The sequence below is a fragment of the Bidens hawaiensis genome, unplaced genomic scaffold, assembly GCF_021521415.1.
Source record: "Bidens hawaiensis isolate Kalapana, Puna unplaced genomic scaffold, B.hawaiensis_p1.1 tig00007641_1, whole genome shotgun sequence".
Classification (NCBI taxonomy): Eukaryota; Viridiplantae; Streptophyta; class Magnoliopsida; order Asterales; family Asteraceae; genus Bidens; species Bidens hawaiensis.
The window spans coordinates 453444-470476 of record NW_027491532.1 but is presented as its reverse complement, the minus strand read 5'-3'; the positions used below and the strand labels follow the sequence as shown (position 1 = coordinate 470476).

The 17033-nt window shown below is 33.2% G+C and overlaps 1 protein-coding gene across 1 annotated transcript; it reads right to left on the bottom strand.

Moving 5' to 3' along the window:
- Window positions 1-1119: 1119 nt before the first annotated feature.
- LOC143635663 (3-beta-hydroxylase-like) lies at window positions 1120-10315 on the bottom strand. Its single transcript, XM_077103437.1, has 4 exons — window positions 10307-10315; window positions 9127-9384; window positions 8432-9046; window positions 1120-1798 (listed from the first exon to the last, which is right to left on the bottom strand). The coding sequence occupies exons 2-4, from the start codon at window positions 9382-9384 to the stop codon at window positions 1172-1174; spliced, it is 1500 nt and encodes a 499-aa protein (XP_076959552.1). The 5' UTR covers window positions 10307-10315; the 3' UTR covers window positions 1120-1171.
- Window positions 10316-17033: the final 6718 nt, after the last annotated feature.

Sequence of the window (17033 nt, the reverse complement as noted above, 5' to 3'; positions counted from 1 at the left end):
AAAAAAAGACTTCGCCATTTTTAGTTAGTTTTAGGTCTCCGAAGACGTTGAGTCAGCCCTGAAAACACGAATGTATCCAGGGCCGGCTCTCAATGAGGGCAAGGTGGTTGACGGGCCACGACCTGACGCACCGCTAGGCCCAAATTTTTTTTTTAATTACATATATATATATATGTGAAAACAATATCTATAGTTAATGAACTCAATTACACAACCACTAGCTTGGTCTAGTGGCATAGGGGAATGACTTCCAACTAAAAGGTTATGAGTTTTTATCTTACTTGAGGCATGTTTAAGCCTTTTTTTTATACAAAAAGTTTTATACACAATCCAAATTATAACCAACTAAATCCATTTAAAAGCCTCTTTTACTTAAAGCCTAATATTTTTAAACCTAATAAAAACCTTTTTTACTTAAGACCTGATATTTATTTTCGTCTTAGACCCAAAAAGTTTTATTAACAATTCTTAGAGACGGCCCTGGCGCCCTGCATGCATCGAGCTTTAAAAGCTCATGAAATTTACACCTTAAAAGGCAAATAGTAGCTTAGCACATTAGCTAATTTTAACCTTGGTTGCTGTAAGTAGCTACCCCTATAGATACTCTAAAACCCTCTAAGATATGAACTTATTGAATGCTCACTTAAGTACTTGAACCTACCACATTCTCATGCCATATGGTGGCCCGGGTTAGAAAAACGTTTGTTACTGTTTTGTAGGATCATGTCTTGGAAGTTGATGATACCAAGAAGTAAGAAATGTTTTTGTTAAGATACTGTTTTGACATAAATTTATCATGAACATACTATAAAAATATTGTTTTTATTTAGCTAGCCCCCTTGCTAATTCTTAAATAAAAATTTGTGACAAATTAGCTAGAATATATTCAAACACTCTCTAATAAAAACCTACAATATTTTACCAATTGTCACCTTCACATTAATCTAAAATATTTAAAACCAAAATCATTCATGATCATTTAAAAGACGAAAATAGCTAAATAAGTACTTAAATGGTTGTCTCTTGACAATGTATGATAAACTTATTATAGTTTTTGTATTTCGCTTATTTGGTTTTATTATTTAGTACACAGGTCTCAAGCCATCATACATATATAAAGTAAAATACAACGGTTTATTACAATATATATAAATAGAAAAAAAAGGATTCTTCATAACAAACCCTTGCAACAATCAAACAACTCACAAAGAGTTAGTTTGACAAGTATAGGGAGCTTCCTTCGAACGGTGGGACCATCTCTTTCTGTCATATCCAAACCCTCTTCACCAGGTAATGCAAATTCAAACTTATAAACTAAATTTGCTAAAGCAAGCTCATTAATAGCCATTGCAAATCTAATACCAGGACACCCTCGTCTTCCAGCACCAAATGGTATTAACTCGAAATGAAAACCTTTATAATCTATTGACGTGTTCAAAAACCTCTTTGGCCTAAACTCTTCAGGTTCTTCCCATATTGAAGGATCTCTACCTATCGCCCATGCGTTAATCATCACTTGTGTACCTAATGGGATGTCGTAGCCAAGCAGTTTGACATCTTTTGTAGATTCACGGGGGACGAGTAGTGGATTTGGAGCATGAAGTCGTAAGGCTTCTTTGAGAACGGCTTTTAGGTAAGGCATTTTGTCTATATCATCTTCGGGGATCATTGGTCTTCCTTGTCCTATTTTGTGTGCCTCGCGTCGCAATTCTTTCATTGCACTTGGGTTTCGTAATAGCTCACTAATTGCCCAGTCTAGGGTGGAGGATGTGGTACTAGTGCCAGCACCAAATATGTCCTAGAAATAATGAATGAAATTACATATATATTGGTGATAGTTAAAAAGAGAACAGAATACATGCAATGTATATGATATCTCAATTCTCAAATGTGACTTACGTCACATTGTACATATAAATGAAAAAGACACACGGGCACACACACATAGGTTTAAACAAAAACTCTAAAAAAATGGAAAATTGAGAAACCTCATTCCTAGCTCTTGATTATCTTCTTCTATCTTATAGTGCACCCTCGATAAACATATATTGCGTATAGAGTAAAAAAATATGTTTAGTTTGAATTATAGCGATAGTAACTGGTACTTGAGATAGGAAATATTATTACGTTTATATTTATACATAGTATATGTTTAATATTTAATTTTTATAAATATCGTATTTATGTAATTTGTCTCAATGCACATTTGTCACATACATGATATATACATGTGTTCATATACTATATATGTACAGGTACTTGTATATATGTATACTTTTACATTTTTTATGAAAAAATTAAATAGGTCGAGAATAGAATAAAATAAAGAGTGGGGGTAAATAAGTAAATCATGGTTTTATTTAATTTTATCCTAATACATTGAAGTGACAATATTAAGAATTGACATTCTCAATATATATTCTATAACTAGATTTTATCTCCCGTATTACGGGGTTGTCTTACATCATTCGTTTTTAATATATATATGGATTTTAATTTTATTTATTGTAAGAAAGTTAATAATTAATATACTTGAGGTTTGATTATAAAATTGTTTCTTAATTATAAATAATATATTTTTTAAATAAAATAGGATAATTTTTAGTATATCCCTATTTTATAGGATTTTCATATCAAATATTTGATATGATTAATTTTTAATATAATGAGATGTTATAATCCGTTTAAAAGCTATCTGAGTTTGGTGAGATCTTTACCCGTGAATTCGGGTCAAATGCGTGAGAAGCCTTCATTTACAAATAAAGTAATCTTATGGCTTGAGAGAATGGTTGTTTTACATTTTTCGTTTTTTAATATTTATTTTTTGGATTTTAATTTTCTTTATTGTAAGAAAGTTAATAATATACTTAGGGTTTGATGATGAAAAGATTTCATAAATAAATGATATGTTATAACCCGTTTAAAAGCTATCTGGATTTAGTGACCCATGACCCGCTTATATTTTTTACTATAAAATTGTTTATTAATTATAAATAATATCTTTTTCTTTTTAAATTGGATATTAAATTTTAGTATATCCGCATTTTATAGGATTTTCATATCAAATAATTGGTAAGATTAATTTTTTATTTAATGAGATGTTATAACCCGTTTAAAAGCTATCCGGTTTTGGTAAGACCCATACCCATGAATTTGGGTTAAATCAATAAGATGCCTCCATTTAAAAATCAAGCAATCCGGTGGCTTCCATAAAAGGGGGAGCGACCATATCGCGACACGTAGGATTTTAGGGTTTTCATTTATATATATTATAGATTGTTTATAAAAATAATATGGCCTTATCAATAAACTTTTATTAGATCGACATATACAATTATTATAGTTAATTATTAAAGTTATAGTCTTTTTAGAATGGCGACTTTCTTATGTTTAGTCTATCGCGCTACCCAAATTTGGAGAGTTCCGTTGTCTCACTTTGGCTAGACTATGTTGTCTTAATCGAGCCACGCCGATTTCAGAGTCTGGCTTAGGCGTTTCCTGGGAAACCATACCATGACTGCCACTTGACAATTGTTGTGCTTTCATAAGAGCATAACTCTTTAGCGTAATACACAGTGGGACGAAAACCCGGGTAGGCTCGGAATTCGAACTTACAACCTTACACATTGACTAACTCAAATCCTTCATTACCCAACTATCCAAGACTCCTACCACTAAACCACAAACAATTAATTGATTCTTATTGAGAACATGTTATTAATAGTAAAAAATTAAAAGATGCAATATTTAAAGATCAACAAATAAATAAAATTAATGAATTGTCATATTTAAATAGTTGAATTAGTTATGAAATAATTTATGATGATTAAGAATTATCGTATTTAAATAATTAAAAATTTAAAATAACAATTAAGTAATTTATAAAAAGATCATCAAAATTGTATTATTTTAAAGTGTAAATAGATATCAAAGGTATAATCACAACCTTATCAAAATCAAATATGCACCTTCAACTTGATATAGTTAAGTAGTTAATGGTTCAGGAGGATTCAGATTCTATTTCTTATATTTTGTGAGTGGTGTTTTTATAATATAAAAAGTTATTTAGGATATTATAAGAGAAGGAGAAATAAAATATAGTGATTTTTTTAATATTTTAAAACGTGATTATTTTCAACCCCTATATTTTTAAAGGGATTTTTATATATACCCCTCCCTAACTTTCTTAATTACATATTATCTTAATGCTAAACCTTAAATTACATATTTTCCTTTCAAGTTTTCAATTATCATTTTACCCTTTTACAACTATATGTAAATGCCCCTATATTTATTTGAGCTCAAGTGAATTTTATGTAATTTGATATTTTGACTTTGATACTTTTTTTATAATACTTTTTTTATTGTAATTAATAAAATCAATTGACATAAATTTATTTCATAACCTACATATAGAAAAGCAGTTGAAATTTTATATATTATATATCCATATCAGTGTATTTTATAAATTACTACGTAATTATTTGCTATATTTTAGGGAGAAGATATATGTAAAAAAATCCCTTTACATAATATTATGTGATATAGTTTGTTGATATCTTATGTTAGAAAAGTTTAACCTATAAACCATGTAAAAATTTTTTTATATTTGCTAGCGATTAAAAAAATCGACCCCAACTGAATTTATTAGCTTCGATGTGTTCGTCCTAAAACCAACTCGGTTTGGGTTTAAATTGAGGACATATGTAATTGCTACAATTAAGAAGGAGATATATGCGAATTAGTTCATTAAGGGTAAAACGGGCATATAGTTAGTTAATTTAAATAAAATGGGGAGATATGTAATATATGTGGTTTAGGGAGGGGAGATATGGAAATATATAATAAGGGAAGTTAGGGAGGAGATATATGTAAATGCCTATTTTTTAATCATTTTTAAATTGATTGTGTGTGAAGAATGGAGAAAAGATAATGATAAATGTATAAAAATTTATTATTTAATTGAAATGAGATAGAAAATCTAATGGTTTTCAGTATAATTTTAGATTTTGAGATTAAGAAAGAGACGAGAATACCATAAGGATGCGTTTGGTTCGCAGTATCTATTTGAAAAGAATTAGATTTGGAATTGGAATTGGAATTAGAATTACAATGGAATCCTTTGAAAAATCATATTGCGATTGGTATGAAACTATAGGAGGGCAAATAAACCAGTGAACCGAACCGACCTGAAAATCGAACTAAACCGAACCGGTTTGAAACCGATTATGTTGACTCCGGTTTGGAACGAATTGAAACCATAGGTTCGGAACCGGTTTGTAATTTTCTCCACCAAAACCGGTTAACCAAACAGAAACCGTACAAAACCGGGGAAATACCGGTCAAAACCCGAACCAAACACGATCAAAACCTAAACCTAAACCAATCGTAACCTGGTCAAGGAACCAACTTCAACCCGAACCGAAACCGATCATAAACATGTTTTGACTTTTGTTGACCAAACCAAACTGGTTTCAACCCAAACCGGTTGAGTTTTAAACCGATTTGTGCACCTCGATAAAGATGAGCATTTGGTATTTGGTAACCAGTACCGGTACTGAAATCGGTACCGATTTGGTACCGTTGGTACCGAATCGGTACCAAAGTTTTGAGTTTTGGGATCGGTACGGTATCGGTACCGGTACAGTACGGTACCGGTATTTCCCGAATTTTTACTTTCAATGCCGGTACCGTCCCGGTACCGGTACCGAACCGGATATTTTGGTACCGGTACTGTTACCAAGATTTGACGATTTTCGAGATCGGTATTTTCGGTACCGGTACCAGTACGGTACCGAGGTCATCCCTACACCTCGATATGCAATATTGTTGAAGGAGTTAGAATCTTTAAAAATGAAAATGACATTATTACCCTTACTAATGTAACTCCTTCAATTAGTTCGCTCCAAGTTCATATCCATGTTAATTTTAAAATCCGGTTTTCATCAATAGACTTTTATTCAAGTCGATTTCTTCCAATCGAGTTCGCATCTTCCATAATGTTCTAATTGATTTAATTTTATTTGTTTTTTTTGGAATCGTTGGTCTGTTTGCGCTATTCGTTGTGCACTTATTCCAGTTAATTTATAGTTCTATCTTATTCAAATTGAGGTTTTAGCGACATGTATGTTTCAAAGGAAAATGGATTTGTAGAAGGGATAAATAATAAATAGAATATGGGAAATTTGTGTGTGAAGAAACAAACCAAATACGAATGTATGTAGTAGTGAATGAAAAAAATATGGATCATATATGTTATAGTGATATATTAGGATAATAACCTGTGTTACATACAAGTGGAAAATATATCAAGAAACAATATAAAATGTAAAAAAACATATTCAATCAACACAAATATTTAACATAAGTTTTTTACCAGCAGATATTACAAAAGATGTTAAACTATGTCTATAATATAAAAAGAAAATACTTTATAAATAAATAACTCAATAAACATAATTCTAACAATAATTAGAATAATTAATATCATAATTACATTAATAAGTTATAAAAATATAAAAGTCAATATTATTGATTAAAATTTTAATGTGAATATGTGGAAAATAGATTTATGGAAGGTTGATGACATGAAAGCCTATGTGGACAACCTAGGTGATGGACATATGGACAAAATTGTGTTGCTTTGATATATTAGTTAGATGGGTATTTTAATTTTTAATTATGAACCTGCATATATGAAATTCTTCGAACAAAATGAGGTGTTTTTGGTAATTTTCAAACATTCCATTGGAATTTCAACAATTCCTTCTCTTATGAAGGATCCTGAAATTCAATGAATGATGGAATTGATTCCAAACACAATTCTATTTTACGTTTTGTATGTTTGAATGAGAGTTGAAAAGCCTGGAATGAAATGGACCATTATGATGTAATAAAAAAAAATATGTTTGGTTAGTCAATGGAATGGATTCACCCATTACCATGTTCATTCAATTCCTCCTAAAACGCCCCAAATTCATTCCATCCCCCCCGCCTTTTTTTTTCCAATCCATCCCTCTTTCACACTATATCACCTCCACCACCATTACGCGTTGCCCTCTCACCACCCACCACCACCCGCCTTCGCCACCACCACCAAACACTCACCACCACCTACCAACGCCACCCATCACCGCTACCACCACCCATCGCTCCCGGCCATCACCACCACCGCTTACCACCTCCACCGCCGCCACCACCACCCACTATTACCACCACCAACAATCGTACCCAGCTCTTGCCCCTCGCTAGCGCCGCCAACCACCGCCACCACCCACCACCATCATTACTACTCGCCACCCACCACCACTCACTACCATTTTTATTTTATTCCGGTTTTTTCTAGCTTACCAGAAAATAAAGACTATTAATTCATTTCATTCCTATGCAGTTATGCGGTAAAAAATCGGTTAGCGGTCAAGGGCCGCTATTTGAGATATAAGTTATCACAGTCGGATAGCGGTGGGAAAGCGGTAATTTTAATATCATGCATCATATATATATATATAGTAATATCAAAAGTAAAAAAACACAAAAGTATCAATAACTAAAACATGATTCGATCATAAGTAATGAAATCTTCCTCCGAGTCCACATCAACTAAGGAATCGTTAGTAGACGAAAGAGTGAGAACATAACTTTTATAGGGTTTGGATAAAAAAACTGGTTATAAACAAATAAAAGATTAAATTTGAAGTTTGAGCTATTTTGGTTTTTTCTTAATTTAACCCAAATATACCAACCTTGAAAATCGATGCTATAACTGCTATCTAGGAATAAAAATTCGGTCAAATAGCGGCCAATAGCGCCGCTAATAACGGTTCCGCTATTCTAGACCGCTATTAGCACTGCTATTTTTCAAAGGTTCACTAACCACCATCCCACTGCTATCTCACTACTATTGATTGCATAGTTTCATTCCCATATGGTAACCAAACCTGCCAATGGAATGGTAATTATTCATTCAATTACCTCGTTCATTCCATTTCCTCGCTCATTCCATCTCATCGTCAATTTCATTACCCCATACCAAACATGCCCTTTATCTCAATCAAACATTATATTCTATTGGAATTAATTCCAATATCAATTCAATTCCTATGAATTTCACAAACCAAAAGGGGCCTAAGTATCTTTTATGTTCTTTCTATAAAGCTTACTTAATAGTAATATTTTCATTCATGCATATATATGAGCCAAGAGAATATATATGAGAGCCAAGAGAACGACAGAAGCGCTAAATGGGGCGTCACATGCATGAACATTAGTTTAATTGGATGCTTGAATGGCTAAAATGGTAATCAAAACACCAATTTTTTAGCCTTTATCTATTTCTATTAATTTCTTTAAACTCAAATAATTTTTATATGCATCGTTGTTCTTAAAAAACCATGTATGTATGTATGCATAGGAATAATGAGAGAAATCTTACCACCATGATTGCTTTAATCGTATTTCTTTCAAGACAAAATCCCGTCGAATTATTTCTTTGAATTTGTAATAAAATATCAATAAAATCTTGGCTTTCGACATGAAACCCCTTCTTGTTCTCGTGTTCAACAATGGCACCCTCATAAAACTCATCAATTTCTTTAGCAAGTTCATCAGCTTCTCGATGTAATCCCGTCAACCTATCCACCCAAGCTAGCGAGGGAATATAAGTCCCAACAGAACGTTGGGACAACTTCTTAATCCCATCTAGTATGTTCTTAACCTCTGACCCTTCATATGTCCTCCCCAAAGCCACCCTACAAATCACATTATTTGCAAGTGAAATAAGCAACTCGCTCAAATTAATAACCGATTCATTGGCTCGTTGAATCCTTTTGAGCATTTGAGCCACCTCATCTTCTCTCACTTTTCGATACGACTGAACCCTTTTGTTGCTTAAAAGATGGAGTACGGAAATGCTTTTCACCTCCCTCCAATACTCCCCATATTGGGCAAAAGCTATATCTTTAGAGCCATAAGTGATTCTATTAGGGATGCTTAAAAATGGTCTATTTGAAAACACAATATCATGGGTTTTCATAATCTCTTTAGCTGCCTCGACAGAAGAGGCTACAATAACCGGCACGGTACTAAAGTGAAGCAACATGAGTGGGTTTTCATAATCTCTTTAGCTGCCTCGACAGAAGAGGCTACAATAACCGGCACGGTACTAAAGTGAAGCAACATGAGTGGACCATAGGTTTGAGCCATGTTCTGAAGAACACGATGCGCGCCAAATCGTAATTGGTGAAGGTTTCCTATTAGTGGTAACTTTGGTGGAGATGGTGGTAGGTTTTTGTGAGATTTTAAGTTATAAAAGTATGATCTCAAAAGAAGTAAGCCGACAAGTAAAGGAAAAGAGTAGAAGAGAAAAACTTGAAGGTCAAAAGACATTTTATTTTTATTGTTTTATCCAAGTACAGAGACGAGAGAGTGTGTTGCATGACATATTTATTTATATGAAAATCAAAGTTACTACTCCAAATATAATTATAAAATGTTCTAAATATCTCAAAAAAAGAGTCAGATGCAAGATACCTTGTTGTATTAATTTATTTGGAACGGGACATTGTCATATTAATTATTGTGGGCAAACATATATTAACTAGGGTCAGAGATGCAACCCTTAAGTACCCCACTTTCCATCAATAATATTTACACTCTAAATTACTATAAAACTCCAAAAATCCAGGGCAACAATCCTCTCCACTCAAGTACCTCCAATCTCTCTTTTTTGTTTTTTTTTTTAATTCTAAAAACATGAAAATAAAAAATTAAACACACAAAAATAACAAAGTTTTCATTTAAATTATATAGCACATGCATATTGTGACATTCGTCAATTTCGGTTAACTATGACTCTACTTGGGATTGTATTTGAATATTTGTTATTAATGAAATCATGTATTTATTAGTATTTTATGGGTTTTAATGTATTTTATATCATTTGGATATTTGAAAGTGTCAAAACACTTAACTCAGGCTAAAAACACATTTCCGAAAGCTATATGGACCAAAACTGCCAAATCAGGAAAGTTGCTAAAATCACCTCGCCGCGTCGCGCGACGAGGATGGTAATGTTAGCCACACGAAGTGGCCAACTAGTTGCAGCACTTTGGCTCGTTTTTCAGCTTGTTTAACTTTTTTTGACTCGTTTAACCTTCAAACTCTTTCCTAATCGTGTTATAATTCAAACTCAAAGGTTCTGGAATATTCCTAAGCATATTCTATTATCAATCTACGAATTTTATCATCTAATCTAAGATAATTATCAAATTTGAGTGTTTATCTTGCTCATTTTTGAGTTTTAAACAAAGTTTAGTGATTTGTTGATAAACACTAAGCCTAAATCCGTTTCCTATATAAATCAAGGTATCTTATCATTATCTCTCTGCTACACAACTCATGAACCTCCTCCTCTTTCACGAATTTAAGATCTAGCTCTAGTGTTCTTCACGATTTGACTTTCAAAAGTCAAACGGGTCTTTCAAGTTTAATTCTTCTACTTCCTTATTCAATTATCAAGTAAGTTTTGATTTGTATTGTTAGTTATGAAACCTAGAACAAAAGCCCTCAAACAATTTCAATGAATTTGAGGGATTTCATGGTCATTTTAATCGATTTTTGATCAAGGGTTTATTTTAGGAGTTAAATTGGGGCTTTTTAATTTCACTAAGAATTAACCCGAATTAGCTTATAACTTTTAAATATTTTATGTTTATAATCAAGTATTGGACATGTTGTACCCGAATTCAATCATAACGACATTCGGAACGACTACGAACCGAACACTCGCTTAAGTGGGTTTTCTTCTATTTTAATCATCTTCTTTCACTTGCCACTATTTAAGGTGAGTAAATCGCATCCCTCTTTTAATTTTAAATGTTTGGGGACAACGTGTATTTTATAAACCTCAATATCATTATTACACAACCTCAATTACAATTCTAATATATGCGTTTCTGTATATTGCTCAATCATTTGTTAGTATGTAAGGTGCTTAATTGTTTATTGTTGGTGGCCTCATCCCCATCATCATTAGTAAGATCTTACGCCGTCTTAGTAGCTTAACTTAGTGTCATGATAAACGGATTTTTATATGTTATTGTTACAATTTAATTGTTGTGATTACGCATCCGCATGAGAATTGATTTTATTATTATTATATTTATCAAATTGTGTTTTTGTTCACCAACCTTGTGTTGATCAATTATTTTCATACATGTTGCAGGTATTTTTATGGGGTGAAAGAGCATTAAGCAAGTAGTTATTGGATACCTTTAGGATATCAACAAACAATTATCATGAAGTTTTATTTTAAATTTGGTTTATTTGGATAATGTTTTATTTTGGATTTTGTGATGTACTTGAATATTTAAATTTAAATAATTAGATATTGTCCTGTTAATATTGATAGTGTCTTACGAGCTACTATGTAATCAGTTGCACCCAAACATTTCCGCCGTATGTAGGGTTGTGACACATAATTCAAAAAAAAATCCCAAATAGAAGAACATGCATAAAAAAAATATTTACTCATCCTCGTCCGAGTCTCAGTGCATCAAATCTAAAGTTTAATGATGAGCCACATGTAACATCTCGGAAAATCCCATATTTATTTTGGGCTACAAATATCAACTTTGAAAGATGAAGGATTAAATATATTTACAAGACAAGTAATATGAAAAATGAGATAAGTAAAATAAGACATCTCATATTTAAGGAAATAAGAAAATTTCATCCCACATGGAAAAATGAAAGAAAATGGAAGCTCTTTATAAGGAAGAGAGCTTCCATAGTAATATTCTTATGTGGCTAACCACTATCCTAGTCCTAGCGAAGGGTGCTTCACACATGCACGGACACGAACATGGACTAGGAGTCAGGCGATGGGCGTAATGTGGCGTTTTGATGGCGCACTTTGCACTTCGCACGCTCGCATCGTCGCGGGCCGCTTTAGTATTTTGAAAAGTATATGGACCAAAAGTGAAAATCTGAAATTAATTCCTTCGCGCTACGTGAACGAATCAGGTTATAAGTCTTCACGCTACGTGAAAGACAAAATACTTTAACCGACATTAAGTTGCTTCACGCTACGCGAAGTGCCATTTTATTATTCTTTTTCGCTTTGCGAAGTACCCTTTCTGCATGTGTGACACGTGGAAACCTGCCAGATGACTCAGCAATATAATGCCAGTTCGCACGACGCGAACGGCCAGGACATTTTTCCTTCGCACTACGGGAAGGAGCAGAAAATCAGGTATAAATAGGAGGGTTCACGGCACTTCCCAACTCACACCGACAGACACCACTTTCATACGTTCCGCCTCGGGAAGCGTGCTGGTTCTCGTAGTACGTGCTAAGCCTCAAAGTTCCGACGGTTTAAGCCTCAATACGCGATAGAGAGTAGAGGTGTTACTCATACAAACTTAGGCGTATAAACTCCAAATACCCGTGTAAGGTAGGGGTTCTGCTTAAGTCATCATTTCATTACTATATTATATGGCTTAGACCATAGTCAGAGGTATAGCCCAAACCTTGATCACATTTAAGCATAATATAACTTTTTATAAGTAGAAGTTATGGTCAAACTAATGTTTCTTCATGTTTAAGAACGTAAGCATTCACATACAAAGGATATAGTCAAAATAATATTTCTTTATGATTAAGAAATATAATATTCACATACAGAGGTTATAGTTGAAATATTGTTTCTTCAACATTAAGAAACACCGAATCTTACATACATAAGGATATGTTCAAGATGTAGTTTCTTTACGATTAAGAAATATAAAGCTTCATACACAACATAAATAGTCAAACTAATGTTTCTTTATGACTAAGAAACATTAGATTTTACATACAAGGGTTATAATCAAATTGACGTTTCTTCATAAAAAAGAAACTCAATACGTAAATGATAACTAAACAGAAAGATCGCATGTACAAATATTTTATTCAAACAATGATCAATCAAGGTTTAAAGCTATCAAAACCAGACTAAAGGTCTATAGCTGGATCAAGAACTGATCCGGGTATTTATATAAACCTATTTTATCATAGGTCAATCATCAATCATTCATAAGGTTTTCAAACGAGATCACCATATCATTCAGACAGACAATCATAGGTGAATACGTTAAACCTTTACAAAACAGTCAAAACATATTTATATTCTATAAGATAAATGGATAGTTTATCTTAGAGAGTCAATCAAACGTTTACATGAGATTAAGTGATCTCTAAAACGTTATAATACAAATTAGAGAATAAAAGCAACTTAGACCGAATACACATGTGTCTGGATTCAAACATAACTGGTTAGCCTAACATTCAGGCTGCGTGGCTGCGGGTTAAACAGTCATAACTAGTTCTCCGGTATGGGCTATGTGGCTTGGAGAAATTGTGTGTGTGTAGGGCAGTGTTACAAATACCGGAAATAGAAATATTTCCGCTGAGCAATGTTAAGAAAACTATATTTGTATTACAATTGTTATTTAAATACTTTTAGAGTTAATGATTCACCAGCATATCGCTGACGTATTTTTCCCCACATTTCAGGAAACAGATTTAGCCCAAGTAGCAAGGAATTAGAATAACTCAAGGAGCTAGATGCTCGCTACAAGAAGATGGCTCAGTTTTTAATTATTTAAATATGGTAAACAGTTTAAATATAAATTTCAAATTATACACTTGGGTAATTATTATCCGAAAAAGTGTTCAAAATAAATTAATATTTTCAATAAAGTCTTCCGCAAAAATAAACCCGCAACTCTGATATATTTACAAAACATGTACCAACTGAGAGTCACATGCCTAGAACCTAAGTTGAGGTGTGACACCACAAGATCAAATCGAAGTCGGTAATGAACAATGCCATCCACCAACTCCTGAAGGACGGTATCGTCAAAAACGGGTACGGTAGAAGGATCCCTTATGTATATTGGTGATATCGCATATCCGTCGTTCTTTATAATCATGTACGTTGTGTAACAAAACACATGAATACTCAACTCTCCTAATCTTGTCTACAGTCCTAGCCCACATGGGTCGATTAAGAAAAGCTCATATGGCCTTTAGCACACCGTAATATCTCTCCACATATTTTCTTTCTGACTCTTGAGCCTTCTTGAACCTCTTTTCACTAGCTTGACGGGTGTGACATTCGCCTTTTTCCGATTCGTATTTGTTACCCGACCTAGGTTTTGTAATTTAGATTGTTGATTCATTAATAAAAGTTCACATTTATTAGTATTTATTGGTGTTTATTGTTGTGTTCTCGTTGACAATCCTCAAAATGGTTTATTTTATGTTAAATTGAATTTAATTAATCAAAGTCCAATGGCCATTTACGTCAAACCACCTATCTTATAGTCACGACTTTGATACCATTCTGTCCCTGACTTCGGGCAGATTATACGCCGGGATGGTCCATAGATTGTTCACAAGCTTGTTACACTGCTAAAGCAGTCATAAATAATTTATTTAATTTCAAATTGTCACAAGTACATGATTGAAATTTCAAATAACTAAGCGATATAAATAAAGAACTATTATCGAATTTAAATGAATCTTAAAGTCCATCTAGGTTTGCTTCATCCTTACACGTTGTCGATTCAAAATGTAACACGTTGAAAGTAATAATATTTTGTTGATGTATTGGTGAAATATCGTGTGTTAAATGATTCATGGCGTGTGTTTTGTGTGTTTATATGCCGGAAACACGATTACTTTGAGTAATTTTATGATAACAGGTGAGCGGAGTTTCAAGGAGCTAAATTGGAACATACGATATGGAATGGAAATGAAGATTTTACTGCATGGAATGATAGAGAATTTGAAGACGAAGACGTGGCCGAAAACGGTGCGTAAAACGGAGCTATAACGAAGAAGTTATGGGCAAAACAGTGCAAGGGGGGCTATCACCGCAAGCAGGGGCGCTGATCAGGCAATTTTAGAAGAGAGGCCGCAAGTTGCGGCCATATGAGCACAAATTGCGGCCTAGTACGTAAAAAGACGGGGATTTTAGGTTTTTGCCTCCATATATAAATATAACCTTAGGGTTACGAAAAGGGGACTTCTCCGAGCCGTTTTGGGGTATTAGGAAGCCATTTTCCACCATCCTAACACCTACTAATCACCACAATCATTCGTGCTTTCATCCTTCCACACCATAATCAAGCTCTTCACGATGAAGATGCATGGCTAAAGCTTCTGTGACCATCTCTGGGAGTAGGGTTGTGTTTGTAAGCAAGACCTTTTGTATTTTGAATCTTTGCATTGGAACTATAGTTGATTAGTCATTTGGTTGATTAATCTTTTGCGTTTGTTTGTGCATTAAACAGTTTTTCGTAATTGAATGTTTTGTGATTTTATCAGTTAATAAGGTCATCAACTTTCAGGATTAGGTTCTTAGAGTCATTGACCCGTTTATCTCTAGCCATTAAATCACTTACATTTATCAAACCCTATAACTGGTAATCAATTAGGTTATTATTCAACCAAACCAATTGTTCATATCAAGTTCTGTCAGTCAGTAAGGTTTAATCTCTAGTCTTCTGATTGTAGGTGTAAGCAAACAAGTTTTCCAAATAAGTTTAATCAATTGGTCTAGTTGCTTCACAACCTGAAACCTGGAGTTTGGTTACTTCTCTTTTAATTGTTTTACAACTTAGGTAATTGTGTTCTCATATTTAATCTGCTTGACATCGTCTGTCCGCCTAGCATATATAATTATTTATTAAACATTAAGCTCGATTAGCACTTTCCACTGATTCCCTGTGGATTCGACACCTTACTTGCCATAGCTAGTAAAGGTAATTTATAAATGTTTTTGATTGACTTTTCGACATCGATCATTTGTCAACAATTATGTTCGTGAGATTTCATAAGATTAATATATATGTAATACAAAAAATGTTTAACTATTCGCATGCCATAATTTAATAATTCCAAGCATAATGTAAATGAAAACAAATAATAAGTCATCCCATTCTCTCGACCGAAGCCGAAATACTAGGGGAGAGAATCACCATGCTAAAGCAATTAATCGTGTTTGTGTATGTGCATACGTATGAGTACCAACCATCATAAAGCAATTAACACATTGCACGTAAATCACGTATACCTCATAAACAGTACGAAGGAATAATATCAACATGCATGATATAAACGTGAATCGGTTTGTAAACATGAACCCACGAGTAAAACTTGTAACTTGCTACACCCCAAAAAAATTAAAAAGCATAAAATACGGGTTATTAAAATCCACATGAAATGAGGAATAGGGTAATGAGTAGACGGTTGAAGCAAATTAGTTGATCTCTCGAGAAGTCCCGACAATTTGTCCTAATTTTTAAAGTATAACAAGAATAAATACCCCAATGAAATAGTCAAACAAGACATGACAAAACGGGTTTATAATGGATTTGGAATCGATAAAGCGCTATATATATATGGGAGGGTTCAAATGAAAACCACTTTTTTACTTAAAAACTTTGAAAACCAATATTAACCAATCATAAAATTTTGTTTCTTTTTTCCTTATTTTATTGTTAAAGGGAATTTACGTAATTTAAGGTCCTAAAATTTTGGAATGTTCAATCTGTCTCCACAATTATTTTTATACCTAATCGTTTATCACATAATCTCTTAAACAAATGATGATTTGCACGGTGATTTTGATTCATATACCACGACTGAAAAATAGGTCATTGGATCTTTTGCATCTCGCCAATCTAATTCTAGAATGTCACTGTTAGAGATCTTCAAAAAACCCAACTACCTGAGAAAGATGATTCAGTGGCGGAATCCTAGTCGCCGCCACCATGAACTACCCATCTCCACCATGGTGAAACAATGAAAAAAGTTAGAGGAAGAGCGATTGACGAGAGGATCACCATATTTTATATTTAGGCTTGAGTATTCTTTGAAATTTTGAATAAAAATTAATCTAATAGAGAAATTGTTTCTAGTTCACGTTCTAAACAAAGATTTTGTTTTTAGCCATCAATTGCTGGAAAATGGGGTATGCATATTAATTA

Coding starts and splice junctions, on each gene's coding strand:
- LOC143635663 (XM_077103437.1), bottom strand. CDS start 9,384: ATGTCTTTTGACCTTCAAGTTTTTCTCTTCTACTCTTTTCCTTTACTT. Junction 9,047..9,126: donor TTGTAGCCTCTTCTGTCGAG/GCAGCTAAAGAG, acceptor TCTTCTGTCGAG/GCAGCTAAAGAGATTATGAA. Junction 1,799..8,431: donor CGATTAAAGCAATCATGGTG/GTAAGATTTCTC, acceptor CATTATTTCTAG/GACATATTTGGTGCTGGCAC.